The sequence below is a fragment of the Oryzias latipes genome, chromosome 24 (assembly GCF_002234675.1).
Source record: "Oryzias latipes chromosome 24, ASM223467v1".
In the NCBI taxonomy this organism is placed as follows: domain Eukaryota; kingdom Metazoa; phylum Chordata; class Actinopteri; order Beloniformes; family Adrianichthyidae; genus Oryzias; species Oryzias latipes.
The window spans coordinates 12105115-12123165 of record NC_019882.2 but is presented as its reverse complement, the minus strand read 5'-3'; the positions used below and the strand labels follow the sequence as shown (position 1 = coordinate 12123165).

Sequence of the window (18051 nt, the reverse complement as noted above, 5' to 3'; positions counted from 1 at the left end):
ACTAGAAAACTGCCAAAATTTAGAAGTTCGTCAGGAAGAAACCAGAGCTTTGATTATTACAGCTCAGTCAGGAAAAAGTCTCACGACTGGAGAGAATTAGACAAGTCTCAGCGTGCCAGTTGACTGCAACGAAAAGTTGCATCACTCAAGAAAAAAAAAAAAGTCCTTCCCTTTTCCTGATAAATAGCTCAGATTAAACTATCTGGCAATTTAAAGACAAAAATAAAGACTGTTTAACTTAAAAAACAAGAAAACTAAATTAATCTTTACTAAAATAGGTAAATTTAAAAAAAAATCATCAAAACATTTAAAAACCTAAATTCCCATTTTTTCATTAACCTTTAATCTCCAATTATTTTGTTTTTAAACCATATGCTGAGTTGATGTGACAGTTTTTAGTTGTTCAAGCCTTAAAAATCAAACCTTTTGTTAATGCAACTTTCCCGTTTAAGCATTTTGAGACGTTGGGTTCAGTTTGTGTCTGACCCGCAACCTTCTCATAAATACGCCGCAGTCTATACCTTTGTTTTGCATCTTTGTTTACTTACAAAAACAGATTAGGAGTAAATAATGTTGAAAAATTTGTTGTTTTTTTAACATGTTCTTGTGGGATTTTACTGATGATGGAAGACATGTATGAAGAAAATTAATCTTAAAATAGCTTTTTTTCGTATTTCTTTATTCAAATCACTTTGAATCAGGAACACTGAGCGGACCACAATCTCCCCGCTTTGCTCCATTCTGATGCATCCACTTGTGGACAAATGGGTCTGTAAACGTCTTTGTTTTCCTTGAATCTAGCAATAAACTGTATGGCTGGATAGCTCCAATATTGCTAGACAGTTCTGTTGAACCGTGTAGACAGATTACTCTGAGCCAACTGTCCTGCCACTATGGCAGTCCACAAAGGGCAGAAAAGGTGAATGTAAAGAAAACTGTAGCGACAAAGTGGCATAAAAGTAGCAAACAAGAGGGGTCAACGAAAATGAACAACCCACGCTCTCTGCCTCAATCTGGAGTGCAAGTGAGAGGGAGCTTATCAAACCTGTCATTCAGGTGTCACTAATTAACAAATTAAAGGTGAAACATGTAAAACTCCAAAGTAAACAAGGGAATGTGCAAAAAGACAACATTTTGACTGCTTTGTTGAGTCAATTAAAAAGTTGTTTCCTTGATGAGAGAAAAGCTTCCAGTTGCTCCCAGTTGACCAAACACACAGTAAGATTGTTGAAATAAGACTTCCAGGTGAATTAGGATTTTTTTTAATAAAATGGTTTTTCGTCGTTAAAAACAAATGGCACTTAATTGAGATTTTTTTAAGCCTAAAAACAGTTTATTGAAATACATTTCTTAAAAAGAGTCATTGTCTTTAAACTGAATTAATCCTAAAATCCAATTCAAGGTGACATATAAAACAGCGTTAATTTAAACAGAACAGACCTGCTGTTTAAACATAGCAGACATGAAGGTTGTGTCTCAACCATAAAACAATATAATCCAGCCTTACTGATGCGTGAAGTTGCTGCTATCCCAACTGGTTTTAGTCTCAAACCTAGTCTTTGTTCAGTTTAATGTTTCACTGAAGTAAAAAAAAAAAAAAACACTGACAAAAAACAAACCAAAATGCACAAAAAGTCCAGTTTCTCTCTCACAAAATACAAAAACAACAACAGCAGCAAAAAGCGGTCAGGCAGACTGTCGTGGTAACTGCAGCCCTGAGGTGAAGACTTTCCTCTTGATTGACGGTGACGTCTCACTTTGATAGTGGCACTTCGGCGGGGTCTGTGGAAGTTGAACTCCTGGATTGCCCTCTGCGCCTTTTGATGTAACAGTATGAGAGGCCAGCCAACAGAGCAAGAAGGCCCAGAACCAGAACCACAGCCACAACGGCAGAGCCTGGGGAAGAGAGACAAGGTTATTTCCTCACAGCTGCAGATCCTCACCGTCAACAGCGCTGCCTTTGAAATGCCATCGTACCCTCTTTGATCATCTTTTGGTCTCATGTGGATCTAACAGCATTCCTAGTCGTCTTTCAACTATGATCATGCAGTTTTTAGCCTAAATCAAAATGCTTGTTGTTTCTTAGGACAGTTTGAGCAGCGCTTCAATACTTCACTTTCCGTCACCCTTCTGTTTGCACTCTCTCCTGTTAGAGCCCCTCACAACCCCAAACCAACATGGTGAACAATCTTGGAGCTATCCAGCTGTACAGTTTTGGTCCAGATTCCAGCTCATATGAGAAAAACAAAGACGTACATGAATCTATTTGTCTACAAGCAGTCCACAAGTGTCAGAATGGAGCTGAGCAGGGAGCTTATGCTCGCCTTAGTAGCTTAGTGAGACCTACAAGCTTTTTCGGCTCTGGATTCACAGTGATTTGAACAAAAGAAATACTTGGATAAGCAACCTTAATCGTAATTTTCTTTATATATTTACTCCATCAAGAGTAAAATCCTTCAAGAAGATGTTAAAAACACCAAAAGCACCATTTTCATCAGGTGAGTCTAATGCTTACTGTACAGACCAAAGGTTTGGACACACCTTCTTATTCAAATGAATGGGAAGGTGTGTCCAAACCTTTGGTCTGTACTGTATAAACATCTACGAGGAAGGCGTGGGCACAAATATGTAACAATGTCCTGTTATGAATAGTGTTTTAAAATCCTACTCCAATAATAAAAAAAATGTTTTTGGTGTTTTAAAATGTTCTTGTCGCATTTTGCTCATGATGGACGACATATATAAAGCAAATTATGATTAAAATAGCATTTCTGAGTTCTCAAATTACTGTGAATTTGAAGATGACGGAAAAATGCAGTTTCAAAAAAAACATGTAGTTGTTAAAAACAAAACCATTCTGATCCATCCACTTGCAGACAAATAGAGCCAAATACGTCTTTGTTTTTCTCGTCTGAGCTGGCATCTGGACCAAAACTGTACAGCTGATAGCTCTGATATTGATATATTGGAGCCATTCAAGTCTGGGGTTGTGAGGGGCTGTAAGCTATCGGGCAAAAGTGTCAACAAAGGGCAGATGGAAATTGAGCGCAGGCGTACTTCCACGCCAAGAGTCCCGCCAACAATTCAGAGGTGAATTTCTAATTAACTCCAGCCACTCTGCAGAAACTATGTCCAAGAAAATGACAGTTTTTAAAATTTTGGCTAAAAACTGCATAATCAGAATTAAAAGACCACTGGGAATGCTTATATAAAAAGACGATTAGAGTGGGACCATTATGGATTCTGTATACCAGGGGTCCCCAAACGTTTTCCAGCGAGGGCCACTTGACTTTTCCATTCTCTGATTGGGGGACAGGGTCAGTTTGAAACAAAAAATGTGTGATGATCGCAGGGGGGCCTAAATGTGAACTGAAAGCCACACATAACCAAATTGTAATCACCCAAGAGCTGGTTAATATGTTCTCTGTGGAGGAGGAGAAGTCAGGGGGAAACGTCAGACCTGAAACTGCATCTACAGCAGTGTTTTCAAACCCAAACAAACTGAACCAGTCTCACCAAGGTCATTAACAGCTGAAAGAGTTGACCAGGTTGGGAAGGGTAGCCACTGTCTCCCCAGCTGAGAACAAAAGACTCCTAACGACCTGAAACCAATGTAGTCTACGGAAACCATACTATCTCCAGTTTCAGGTCTGACTCCTTCCCCGTGAGCATTTATAAACCAGCTCTTGTACCAAGTATTTCAGAATTGAAGCCTTTTGGATAAGAGGTCAAACTATCATAACAATCTTCTAACTTTAAAAACCATGTCCAGATGACAACCTCTAAACCTACTACTCTGATCAAATAAGCTTTATTAACGTGAGGAAACAATACCAGGGAGTCTTGATCACGTGGCCAGCCCAAGATAATAATAATGCAAAAGGAAGGGTCTCTCTCTGGTATCGTTCACTGGGCCGGGTCCGGCCCGCAGGCCGTAGTTTAGGGACCCCTGCTGTATACTGATCCAACTACAAATATAACTCACTTTACCTGAATTGCTTTCCTCGTCTTTCTCAAGTGGGGAAAAGATTGTCGTAAAATACAAGTCTTTTTCTGTAAAAAAAAAAAAAAGAAAGAGAACAAGAGATCTTTGTGAGTAAAGATGATCGTCACTTCAAGAAAAATACCAGAAAGTACAGGAGGCGGTCACAGTTATGTGAGGCAGAAATGCACATATAGATCAGTGTTTTTCAACCCTTTTTAACCCAAGGTATCCCTCCAGGATCTAGCAAGGATTTTTTGTTATAGTTGCTGCACAAGAAGCTTTAGATTCTGTCCGTTTTTCCTCGAAAGATAACTAAAGGCTGTAGGGGAATGTGCACATTATAGAGCTGCTGTTTTCCCCTAAAGTTGCTTAAAATGCAATTTTATGTAAACTCACAAGAAAAACAAAAAAAACAATGATATTCATTTTTAAAAGAGATTTTTTTTCATATTCATTTCTTGTTCATATAAATTTTCAACAATAACATAATCGCGGCATTCTTGATACATTTTACACCAAAAGGACCAAGATTATGTTTTTAAGTTAAATTATGACTAAAGAAAACAGTAAACATGCAGAGGTATTACATGTTTTTCTTTTGTGAAATGTTTTTTTTTTGAGGGAAAAAAAAGCCTGAGAGTGAATTTATCTTTCAATCCAGACATTAGAAAGCAGCCGTCTCAATTAAAAAGATGACATGAACCAAACACTGGAATCTCTGCTGTTAATAATTCCTGTGTGCTCCAACACAAACCATGAAACTATTTACCTCTGTTTTCATTAAAAAGATTTGCAAACTGCTAAAACAGATGTTTGAAGTTAACGTTTGCTGTGCTTCATGACAGTTAGCAGTGGCATAGTAAGCTGTGAGAACAAATGCTAAACTTCACTGTATCTCAACAAAAGGGCTTCAGATATGGAATACCTGCAAGGACGACGTTAAAAATTGTTGTTCCATAAAAAAATCTTAGCACTTCTGTAAAGGGTGATAAAATAAATGGATATAAGGGAGTCAACAAGTTTAATTGATATTAGGGCTGCACAATATGAGGACGACTTGCAATGTGCAACTATAGTGATTAATATTGCGATGGCGTCATGTATACATGAACAAAAAGACAATTAATACATCATTAAAATGTCACTGTAACAGTTTTTGCTGCAGTTGTTTTGTCAACATTACTTAAATATACTCCAAATAATCCACATCTACATGGGAGGAGGGCATTTTCATTTGATTGGTCAATAACATAAAATAGCATTTAAGTGGTCAAATGCATTAAGAGCTATATATTTGATTCGGTAAATATTTAGAGTGGCCATCAGATAGTTAGTAAAAATTCAAGGTAACTATTCATCGCAGTCTTTTTTTTAGTGATACCCATATGGTACGGGCGGACGTCGCGAAAAAGATAAAATTGCAAGGCTTTTTTCTTTTTGTGGTTTTGGAATATTTTTTAATCGTTTTCACTTCAGTTAGGACTGAATTAAATAAAGGGGGGGGGGGGGGGTTGTACTCAAAAAATAGTCCATCTTCATCTAAAGCCCTTTTCGAACTTTGCATATCATCATTCAGCGTTATATTTGTGTTTTTACGGTGGTTTTTCTTTACAGTTCGAAATAAAAAAATAAAAAAAACAAAGTGTCAAACTGAATCCTTTCCCATGATGACCTACTCTTACGGCACAGTATTGTACCGCGTTACACTGGTTGAAAAAAATAACCCATTTTTGGCTTCTAATCCTAAAGTTTGAGCTTCCATTTTTTGACACTTTGTTTTTTTCTGGAGTACAGGACAGGTTGAAAGTACAAACACTTTGCTTTTGATACAAGTTTTCGATTGTGTTTATTTTTACTTCGCTCAGTTCTTCCTCCCAAGTCGTTGGCATCAATTTCTGGGTTTGAGAAAACCACAGTAAAGTCACTTTGGAAACAATACAGTAAAACTATAAAGGGAAAAGGCGGGACAGTATAAGCCCCAGGGCGTGACGGCATCACAGTTCACTGACTTCTTTGTTCTGAATCTTATCAGGAATCCTAGAATCCGATGCTTGCTCTGCTGAGTAAAACGTTAAACATTCACCCACAGCAAATCCCAATGATCTAAAAGAGCTTTATTCTCAAAATGAAAAGTTGAAGTCCATGCAAAGATTTTTCCAAGAACACAGAAGAAATGTTTGAATCAACATCTCCAGACATTCTTAGAAACAAAGCAGATTCAGTGTTTTCCTTAAAAAAAAAATGCAGATTATTGTTTGATTTCATTTCTCTGTCCACCATGAAACTGTCAAATGTCCCGCCCCCGCTCTGTCAATCATCATAAGGGACATCCAAGCTTTAGTTCTATAGATCTACCACCCTGTTAATGCCTGTGCACAGCATGTACATAAAGAAATTCTCACCATGGAGTCACAATGGAGTCACCATGCAAACGCGTGGAGAAAAAAAAAAAGAGAGCGCTACACTTCAGTGAGACGGGTCCGTAGATTTTAATGACGGCATATATATGCCCATCAAAAAAGTAACAGGGCTGCATCAGCAAAAGAAAAAGTTTCTGCGACTCAAATTTACTTATTTATCTAACTAAATGTCATATTACTCCAATTCAATTAAATATTTTTTCCATCTTCAATTATTGTGCTTCTTGAACTCTCATGTCTAAGTTTGAGCCTGCAGATATTCTCATTTATATAACAATAAATTGAATGAAACAACATGGACTTGCAACATGAAATATCAGTCATGTACCATTTCTCTGACTTTACCATTACTTCACTCAGCACGAGGGGTGGTGAATAACATCATCCTCTCCCTCCCTCTCTCTCACTCATGGTGCAGAAAGTGGAAAAATAACTCGGCAAAACACAGTAAAACAACTAAACACATTTGGTCAAAAACCCACACTTAAACCCAAATCCGTCCAGACAGGCAAAGTGACCAAAGTAGAGTAGAGCACCAAAGTAGAGCCCTGCGCAGGACTGTTTTCCTCATCCCGCGCCCACCGAATTTCTGACCAATACCGCCCGCTCCCGCAACGCATGTGTTACACTCCCGCCTTCTCCTGCAAATTTGAATTTAGTCCTGCACAATAATAGAGATTAATTAATTTTATGTCTCCTCCCTTCCTGTAGGACAAAAAACACATATTTCTATTGATATTATTAAAGAAATTCAAGTTATTTTGCTTTTTTTTTCATTTCCCTGGCCTGCATGTTAAAAATTTAAAAAATAAAAAAATAAAAAACAATTGAACTACTTCTCCAAACGTCAGACTTTCATTTCTTAGCTTTCGAGCTGCAAATCAGCGTTCCCCAACCTTTATTGCGCCACGGATCGGTTTGATGTCTGGCAAAATTCTCTCAGAGCGGTACATTATATGTGGTGGACAAACTCTGCAGCAACGCTAAAATAGAGGCAGAGACACGTGATAAGACGTACTCTGCACTTTTATTTTGACACGCTAAAAATTGGACATCGCACAACTGTCATCATCCTCTCCCCTTCCCACACTCATGGTGCTAAAAAGAAGTAAACACAACAGGAAGAAATAATTAAGGGTGAAACAACATAACTGCCAGATGAAAGGACCCGTAGGCAAAAAGAAACACTCGTGCTCAACCCTCTTTTGACCAAAGCAGGCAAAGGGGATTGATTCCCATAATTCCCTGAGCTGCCAGCTCCGACAGTAACCCCTGACTGCAGCCTGGGGAATTCCGACAGCAGACCAAACATGCACGTGACCGAAACTACAGTACAACAAAATAATATGACCTGCATGAAAACTGTGGTATTTTCTAAACATAACAATAAAAACAAATTATGACATTAGCAACATCTTCTCTGCCCACAACACTTTTCTGGTCGCTATGATAAGATTTAAACATGCCTTCAAAATAAGAGCATAAAAAAATCCAGGTCACCACAATGCTGAATGGTTCGAGGGAATCTCCCGTTGGGATAAATCCATATTTTAAGAAGAACTCCTGATACTGTCTATTAAATGTTGCTTTCTTTTTTTGGAAGTCAAAGGCTCCTCTTCTGTCTCCTGGCTGGGCCTTTTCCCCTGTGCAAAGAAACTTTCCACAGACTTTTGTTTTTTATTCATTTTGCTAGCTCTTGGGTTTTATTTTAGTGGTATCCTATGACGTGACCGAGAAGGGCGAATAGGCCTGCGTCAAAAGTAACTTAGATGTAACAGAGAATCTGGAATTTTTCAAAATAAAACATCTTTCAGCTTCCGAAATAAATAAAACGGAAGTAATGTAAGTTATTTTATTTTTTCTGTGCGGCCCGGTACCAAATGACCTGAGGGTTGAGGGCCGCTGCTGTAAATAACTCGTTTGAGGTTATTTTCTACATCATCTATTGAAATCTTCTCCCTCATGTTGCAAGACAACCTCCCTATCCCGCTGTGTTTTATTTTAGCCGCCCAATCCCGCCCGCTGCAAAATTCAAACGGGGCAGTTTGAATCTCCCGCAAGATTTGCGTTGGGTCCCGTGGGACCTGGCGGTACCCAACCTAAAACCATGTGAGTTTTTGAGGACTATTGTATTTTTTAGTCATTTTGCTTCTTTCACCCTGTACCTTACGTATAGTCAGAAATTCATCTCTTTTGCTTGATCACGCTGCCAATCATTTTGCTTTTGGGGCTCTTTTTTTGTCTCACAATCAGATGTACATTCGACTGTGCAAGTCAAGTTGAAAGCTAACCCTTGCTTTCTGCCTCTGTTGTGCACTTATTCCTCTTGTGTGGTACAAATATAGATGGATAACCAGTACCCTCTGTAATTTACACTCCCAAAGAACAACAACGATAAAAAAAAGGCAGAGGAAAAAAGGGTATATTTACTGGAGTTAACTTGGCTCGCTGAAATAGCGTTTCGAAAACAATAATTGGGGAGGACAAAATAGATTTCAACCACCTACCAAGTAGAAAAACAAAGCATAACCCCTAAATATTTACAAATTTGAGGTCTAAAAATGTTGAAAAACAGACCCAGAAAGGTATATACCCCCTCTTATTTATCATAAATAATAAATCAAGCAATAAAATCTTCCGAAAGGGACTTTCGGAAACCTGCTGAAACTGATTGAAACCGGCTTCCTGAAGTCTTTAGAGGAGCTGCAGCATAAAGTACTTCCTGGTTTGAGTCACATTTGAGAACAGACACAAAGTTCTGTGTAAATGGCAAAGTTGGACCGACAAAACATTAGACTCTTTCCTTTCTTTAGAGGTTAAGGAGGCACTTGCACCACAAATTGCTTGAATGACGTGCGTGTAATTGGTACCTGATACATCTTTACACGTCTCCATGCAGGTCGTCTCGTCCTCAAAGTTATTTTCATTTCCGTTGCAGCCGCCGAAAATGAAGCTGTAGCACTTCAGCTTCAGCGGGTCATAGAACCAGCGGGGTATGCTTGCCCGACAAGGACCAGTGCGGGGCGCGTCTGTGCACTGAACTGTGGGGTGAGAAGGGAAAACACAAAAGTGTGGGTTTTAGTGACGAATAAGAAGGCCCCATTATCATGCAGTATTGAAAATTCTAGGTGTAAAATAAGACTCACTTTTTCTCTCACTCAAGTTGATGCTTAGAAGGCGGCTGAAGGTTTGATTCACTGAGGAGGAGCAGACTTTATTGTAAGGACCTCTAAGCTTTTGGCTATAAGTATCACAACAAAAAAAGCTAAAATGTTGAGGTTTTGACTGTATAAAATGGCAGCTTAAAATAACCATATATTTAAAAAAAAAGCCCAGATTCACAAATCTGTTTTAAGTTAGGCTTTTAGTGGCTTTGGTTAAAAAGGCTATTAACTAAAAGAAAATAAATAAAAACACTTTATTATTCTGTCCCTTTATTCTGCTTCTTTTTCCGCTGAAAAAAAATGTTTTGAATGATGCCCCGCCCACATTGCATCCTTATTTTAATAAATACACTCAACTAAATAAAAACTAATTTGGAGCAATATTAAAAAGAAAACACCCGTTCTTCATACTGGACTCTCATTACATCCAGCACTCTAAACTCCTTTTTAAGAATACAGAATCATCCGTTTGTTTTTTCAGCAGACTCCTGGCTAGATAGAACATTGATTGGTTTTGAAAAGAAGCCATAGTCATAATTCTGTCCTAAAAACATATTCATATGAAGAAAGAAAATCAAATATAACGTTTATAACTGTAAATATACAGTATATCACTAGTAAAAAAAATGATAGGAAAAAAACAGCAAAAAGTCATGATACGTCCTGTCATGATAAGCAGCGAGTGTGTTTAAGGAAGATCATGATGCACTAAAATATTGGGAACTTTTTTTCTTTACATTTGATGCAGGATTCCCCGTCTGTTGTGTTGGTGCAGTCATCCAAACCTAAATACACAAGTGGACACACACTTTAATGTCGTGCATTATTGCTCTCCTGCAGGACTCACGTCGTGAGTGTGTTGTGACGCTTACCCTCTGATGGATGAATGCTTCTCTGTTTTGAATCTGAAAAAAAAATAAATGGAGCAATCTTTGTCATTAGTGACAGATGTCTTTTTGGGGCTTATTTTGAGTGGTTTACCTTTAACTCCTTGGCAGGCGGACATACAGTCGTTTTCAGACAAGTAGTTGTTCTCATTGGCATTACAGCCCCCAAAATGAAACTCTGTACAAAGGCCTTGAGTCGCATCATATTGCCAACGAGGGAAAGCTGCTCGACAAGGACCCACCTTCAATGGAGCCATACAATAACCTGAGAGAAAATAAAATGATGACATCACTTCCTGTTCCAGTCAACTTCAGATGCAGCTCTACACAGCTGAAGACAAACATTCATCCACAGCAGGGAGTGTCAGAGTTACAGCAAAAGGGCGTGCCCTGTGCAGATACGATACCAACACGCCCATAACACAGTCGGAATTTCAATTTGTGAATTCAAATCTGAGTTTTAATTCCGAAAGTCTGTGTCAGAGAGCGGATCAGAGCTACCGTGGACAGTTGATCCATCCCCTTATTGACTACTGATTGAGCTGAAATATGCAAAAAAATGTAGTTGACACCAAAACAAAATGCAAACTAGTCAGAGCAGGTTTGGTTTCTGTGAAACACCTGAGCACCGGCTTCAGGTAAACCTGCCTGACTGGTCTGAAGGGAGGCGTGGACTGCCTGTGTGAAAACACAAACAGCTCTGTGGCTTAACATTAGCATTGGCACATCCTTTCCCTCTAATGCCTTAGTCACATAAAGCAGTCCCGGGGTTGACCCGTACGGGTGCTGCAGGTTTTTGTTGACAGCACGTCTTGCAGACCCATCATGAAAATGGAACATACAATTGCTGTGCATGTGGAAAGTGTATTGTGAAGTATTTGTAAGGATAATATAAGTTAAACACACTTATGACGTATGAGTGATGTTGTCGTACAAAGCCCTTATGCCACACACTAATCGTAGTGAGGTGTATGTACTGACTCCTGCTGACCACACGCAAATGCTGCACACACAGGGTTTTTAGGTGACACGCAAGTTCTTGTAGGACGCCAGGTTTGACAGCTACACAAACTACGCTGATTCTCTAATTTCCTTGCTGTAATGGTCAGGATGCAACCAAAGAGCTCACAACAAGTGTGCAAGGGGCACACACTTACCACTTTAATAACACCTTTGGGCAATCATAAATAATAAATTTGAAAAATCTGTATGACACGCGTGCTTTACCCTTGCATGTTTTTTTAAGGTGTTTGCTCTGACCTGACGCTCACAGCACGACCATTGAAACATATGTGCATGACTGTTTTATCTTCCTGACAGGTTTTCAATCACGTTTGACCATTTTTCATCCTCAGACAGCCCATATCCATCCGTATCCACCCAGTTGTGACTAAGGCATTAATGAGATGCTTACACATCTCACTCTAATTTTTGAAGTGATAGAAGACTACATTTTCTCTGAATACTCACTTATTGACATTTCCGGCGTGATGACGATGACACTGACATTTGCTTTGCTGGTTTCTCCGTGTGTGTCTGTGATGGTCAGCAGAAAGAGGTAGGATCCTTCCTTTAAATTGGTGAGCTTTACCGTGTCAGTTTGATTCGTCTCCTGTCGTTCAAAAACAGAAGACTTTAACAGATAGACTTGCAAAAAAAACAAAAAAAAAGACTGAAAGCTGCAGGAAAACGTCACCCAGTAACACCCTTGCTCACTGAAGACCTGCACTATTTTGTGCTACAATTGTCCTAGTTTAAAAAAGTACAAAGCTTAAAATAACCGTTTGGTGTAATAATACTCTGCTCGCCTACAGGAGTTACCTCTATCACGACATCACTGTCGCCTTCCTCCAAAATCCACTGATATTTGGTGATGTGAGCTTCATTCAGCAACAGACTCTCAATACCACTGAGCAGCACGGGCCTTCCGGGCTGTGCAATGATATCCCGGCCGGCGTTGGCGATGGAAGAATGCACTTCACCTGGTCACACATCACAGATTTACTGATTAAGAAACACTGCTTTAAACCAGAATCAAGCAAATAGTTTGTTTTTTCAGAGAAGTGAGAGTAGTCAGTTTTTTTTACGCATGATTTTATGACATGGCTCACAGGATCAATAATATTTAAGGAACAACTCAGCAAGGCTCTGAATTCTACCAGCTGGCTTCTGTTAGTAGCTCCTCAAGTGATCAATTGCGTGCTGCTGCTGGACTGAAGCTGTGGAACACTGCCTACTGTTTCCGTTTACATGCCCACAAAAATAGATAGGTGGGAGACTAACTATGGGAATGAGATTATTTGAAAATGTTACATATGTTAATATGATTTTTTTTTTTACAGCCAGATAACTGCCTTCATCCAATAATGGACGTGTGGTTATCCAGTCTCTAAGTCCCTAAAAGATCTGTTGAATAACTAGGAAATCCGATAATGATGAAGATATTTGGCGTGAGAAAAGGGACAATTACTGATCTTGTAGAATTTGTGTCACTATTAATTGTTTTTATTTGAGCTTGATTTGGTCTACTGGTTGTTGAAGGTTCTTCTGTCCATCTAGGTTGTGTTAAAACGCCCTAAAGAGCTAAAATCTCTCTTGTTTTGATGGACTGTGGCCCCAGTTGCTCCTGAATACCTGGTTTAAGTGATATCTGTAAACCAAATCATTTGATACAGGTAATTAGAAGTGACTGGGTTCGGGTTACCTCAATAACAGACAAGATGTAACTTTCAAGGCTCAGGATTTTCTACTTGAACACAATATTCTGTTTTAAACAGATTCCCGCTATAAGGATGCATTAATATAGCAATCAGGTTACTTTTAGGCTTTTTAAAGTGACTGTTAACGTAAACTGGAAAAGTAGACTTTTGCAACCTGGCTTTCAAATGGGTTTCCAAAAAAAAAAAAAAAAGAAGAAGTGATCTTGTAAATACAAGAAATGTTGCGACAAGTTCTCCCATTGGCTTTCTGAAAATGAAGGCAGCAGACCTCAAAGCCAAAAATAACTAGAGACCGCTGCAGTTGGAGATGCAGAATTTCAGGCTTGTAACTCAAGCAGGTCAGATTCTATTTAGTTCAATGTAATAAAATGGAATCTGTAAAGATTTTAAAAAATTAAAACACAAATAAATAAAACTATTGCTTGGGTTTGGGAACTTCTTCTACATCTGTATAAGGATTCTATGAATCTGCGTTCTTTTTAACATAGAAGCTTTAGCTGCAGTGTTAACATTCTTAGACAACCTTAACTCTTCAAGCAGCTTTGTGTAGATGTGCAACACTGCAGTAGGGAAGTGTTTACGCAATCAACGTAAGCCAACAGATTCATGCATGGAGAAAAGCTTTTCTCCACATCAGAAGCCGTTTGAATCACTTTTATTGTGTAAATGGTTGAAGACTTACGGTAGTTCAAAGAGTGTTTTCTTTTTGCCATCACCGGTGACAGCTCCAGTTATAAAGGGTTAAGCATTCATGAAAACCCATGATCAGTTATTTTAGATCGGACTTCAAACCTTCATCCAAATAAGGCCAGCTCTACAGTTCTTTATGTTCTAAGAATCGTTGTTCTCATACATTTTCCGCCTTTTTAGATGCACTGATGTCACTTCCTGCCAAGATGGCCAACCCAAAGTGATGACAAGCAGTCAAAGCTCAACCTTGGTGCTTCAGCTATCAATCAGTTGGATCAGTCGAAAGTTAAAGGAATTGAACATTTAACCAACCAGGGCCACAGATTGGTTTGGTTGTGATGTTTAGGTAGTGTACTTTTCAAAACATTGAAATAAACCATTTGAAAATTGATCATGAAGGAGAAATTGTTGCAGTTGTTCCTGGCTGGAATTCTATGACACCAAGTCTTTCATATATCGGCATAGAGCTGTGAAAGAAACTGCTTCAATTCCAAACTTCTTCCAATTGTGAGCACATGCGCTAATATCGGATAGCAACAATCCAGTGTGAACACTATATGCTAAAAAAGTGGTTCAAAAACCAATGTTCAACGAGTTCTTGAATGCGCCACACAGGCCCGGTGTGTGTAGCATAAGTGTAAACAACTTAAACCTAAACCTTTGAATTTCATTGTGCATCCAATATAAGGGCTATTCTTGTCCTACCTTTTAAATGGATACTACCGTAACACTTCAACATTTATGAAATTAGCGTAATACCAGCTGAGTCTGAAGTGGAGAAAAGAGAATTTAGCAGATGATTGCAAAAAACGGTCCAAATTGCAGTATGTCAAAGAGCGTGAGTCATTTAGGTGTCGCCTGCAACACCTCTGGTGTTAAATGGTAAAAAAAGTCCTTAGACTTTTATAATCCAAGATGTTCCTGTTCAGGAATGTTCCCTGATCCATGTCTCCATCTCCCCGTTAAAAAAACAAAAGTTGTACAGCGATAAAATACTTTTAAATAGCACTGCTGTTTCTTCATTCCCAAACACATAACTGTCTGGTAACCATTCCTCCATCATATTCTGGAGTTGATAAAGTGTTCAGTACAGAAAGCCCCGTTAAAGCTGACTGAACTGAAAACCGTTTCAGGATTTAAGTCGAAGAACCTGAACAGAAAAGTGCTACTTTCTGCTTCATTCTGCAGACTCATTGTTTCTTTTAGGAATTCCAGAAAGATTCTTTTTGAAAAGACAGTGTTTTTTGTTTTCCTTTTAAAGAAAAAGATCAGTTCGGTGTGTAATTATTACCTGTGTACCAATTTGTTTTCTTCCATTTCTATGATGCCTCATGGTTTTAGAACTTTTGTAATTCTTGAGCTTCAGTCCAGTTTGTGTAATCTGAATTTGTCGCTTGAAATAAAAGAAATACATGTATTTGTCTGGTTAATGTTTTTTTTTTTTTTTTTTAAGTGTTCCTATCATTTGAAAAAGTTTCAAATAATCAGCTGATTTCATACACACACCAAATGTGCTCAGGTGTTGCGTAATAACACTTGTGAAAGATCCTGAAAAATACATGATCCCTCCCAAAACTAAAAGTTTTTGATAATTCTTTTTAAAATATTTTGTGCAGTTTTGGACAGCTTTGTGTTTAGTTTGTTAAAAGTTGGACTTCTGTGGATCAGAACTCATCTGAAGGATGATTCATAAACCCAGCAAAGGCTTGTCTCGTTCACCACATGTGTTGTCACGGGCTGACGTCACGTCTCAGGACTGGTAAGCAACAATCATAAAAAGGCGCGCGTGGGCTCACCTGGCCCTTGCAGGTATTTGTCATACACCGAATTGCGTATGGAGCTCTGGTATCCTTCCTGGGTCGTGAAATCGCACACAAACTTGCTTCTGTAGACGCAATTGAACAGGGCGCAGACTGGACTCGGGTCGTCATCTGTGGGGTCGGCCGGAACCAGCATCGCCAGGTTGCAGCGCTCGTCCCCGCAGCACAGCTCCACGCAGTCCTGGATGGAGGCGGCGCGCTCCGAGGCCAGCGGGGCCGCGCCGTTCTTCACCGCCTCCGCCGTGTCCAGCACGAAGTTGTCCTTCCCTCTGCGAAAGGAGTCGCTGCAGTCCTCCGCGCCTCCGCCGGGCAGCAGGATCATCAGCAGGAGGAGCAGAGGTAACGAGCCACAGCGCGACATGATCAGTCAGTGAAAATGAGCGGCTCTGAATTCCACTTGGAGAATTTCGATCCAGCCCTGCGCTCAGGTGGGAAGGTGCGCTCACCTGAGCTGACAACAACTAAGGGGAAAAGCCCGCAGCTGCGCTCTGAAGACTGGGAGACGCCCATGACGTCACTCAGGTGTGGCCCTTCAGTTCCGGTGCGCAAAGTTTGTTTACCCCAAAATAAAGAAGATCCAGTTTTTCGGTTCCAGATAGAGAAAGTTGACACACTCTGCTACGATTTAGTTCAACAAACGTAGTGAAAACGTATGTAAAGTTTATTTGTTGTACATATCCCAGAAGAATCACAAATTATATCACACAAATAAATAAATAAATAAATAAAAAATAATTGAGGCAAAAACAAACCAAAAGTTCTAAAATCTTGCCAACATAAAAACTCACATTGAGCCTCTTTTTTAAACTAAGATTTATTTCATTAAATGTCAACACATAACTGGACAGTAGAGTGTCCACCCCCTGACAGAAAGGTCAGGGGTCGAAATCCAGTCAGGTCACAAAAGACTTAAAATGGAACCCAAGTCCTCCATACTTGACCTTTAGAACTTTATATGCGGGTTAAAGCATCAAATGGTTCCTTTGTAGCTCACTGCTCCCCCACGGGATGTGTCGATGAGGTGAAGAAGTTTGGGACAAGTGTGTGACAACTGACAGGACTTCAACTTCATTTATTTAATTTTACTTACAGTCTGATTCTCTGAACATTTTATTAATACTTTCTCCAGGTCCTGCTGCTTCATTAAAGCTCAAAGCGTCACCAAAGACAGTTTCCATCTCGGACATCAGCTCTTCGACCTGTAGCACTCTGGGAGGCCACACAAGAACAGACAGACTAAGAGACAGCTTCTACCCCAAGGGTGTCTCAGCCCTGAATGTGGACAGAAATCAGCACTTATGTTGTTTGTTGCATTCTTTAGCACAAGCTATTTGCTGCTAAATTTTGTTGTTCTTAAAACTATTCTATTCAATTCTATTTTATTCTATTCTTTCTTTGCCCATTTGTAAATTGTCAAAGTAGTGATTACAAACCGGGGTTTTGTGTGTTTCTTTGGGTACTTGTGTACATTTAAGACAGTGGGTGATATTAGAACATTTGACAAACTAATTTTTGTTTTGTTTTATGTGTCTGTTGTATTTTGGTTCATTTTTATGAAAGAGTCAGCCGTTGTAGCTCCACTAAAAGACATAATATGTATATATTTGACAAGTGCCAGTTATTCTGGACTCAGATGAAGGTTCATCGATGGTAACAAGAAAACAACATTGCGTTCAGTGAAAACCACAATACTGTGTATTGGCTTTTCAACAGATCCTCTTTGTATTCAATGTGTTTGCAAGAAATACATTTAAAAAATCATAAAATTGATACATGTGCAGGACCCAAAAGTTTGCAGGCTAATTGTTATAAAAAGAGGCATTTTAAATAGCAGGAAAAAAGACTGAGTTTGAAAGACAAAAACACAACTTTAACACTATTACAAAAACTGGGACTTTCTTTCGGAATTTAGCTTGTTACAATTTAACTACAGTTGCCTTACATTTGTTTTGAGCCGTTTTGTCAACACATTGTGTGAATGAATGTGATAAAACTTAATAGAGAACATAAGAAAAAAGGATACCACTGATCATAAAATTACCAGCAGATTTAAATATAAAACTTTATTGTTTCGTTAAAAAGTGGAATTCATAGCAACCCTGATTTTAACAAGACTCTGACTGTCAGCAGATTTTGTCTTTATCCTCTTCGTTTGAGAAAAACATTAAAAGATGACATTACATCTGTGTCAAATAAAATCAATCTTTATTTACAGTACAGACCAAATGTTTGGACACACATTCTCATTCAAAGAGTTTTCTTTATTTTCATGACAACGAAAATTGTAGAGTCACACTGAAGGTATCAAAACTGTGAATTAACACATGTGGAATTATATACATAACAAAAAAAGTTTGAAACAACT

General features: G+C 38.9%; 2 protein-coding genes and 1 long non-coding RNA gene across 4 annotated transcripts in view; 1 reads left to right on the top strand and 2 right to left on the bottom strand.

The window, feature by feature from the left end:
- Nucleotides 1-18051, bottom strand: part of LOC105357177 — a 302080-nt gene that overhangs the window by 37769 nt on the left and 246260 nt on the right. The window lies entirely within an intron of this gene.
- LOC101157585 (kunitz-type protease inhibitor 1) lies at nt 661-16203 on the bottom strand. Its single transcript, XM_023952925.1, has 10 exons — nt 15663-16203; nt 12278-12438; nt 11927-12068; nt 10551-10721; nt 10442-10474; nt 10307-10354; nt 9552-9602; nt 9276-9446; nt 3991-4053; nt 661-1896 (listed from the first exon to the last, which is right to left on the bottom strand). The coding sequence occupies exons 1-10, from the start codon at nt 16045-16047 to the stop codon at nt 1754-1756; spliced, it is 1368 nt and encodes a 455-aa protein (XP_023808693.1). The 5' UTR covers nt 16048-16203; the 3' UTR covers nt 661-1753.
- On the top strand, nt 15939-17866 carry LOC110017757. Its single transcript, XR_002293256.1, has 2 exons — nt 15939-16025; nt 16816-17866. It is a non-coding gene; the product is annotated as an uncharacterized LOC110017757 (long non-coding RNA).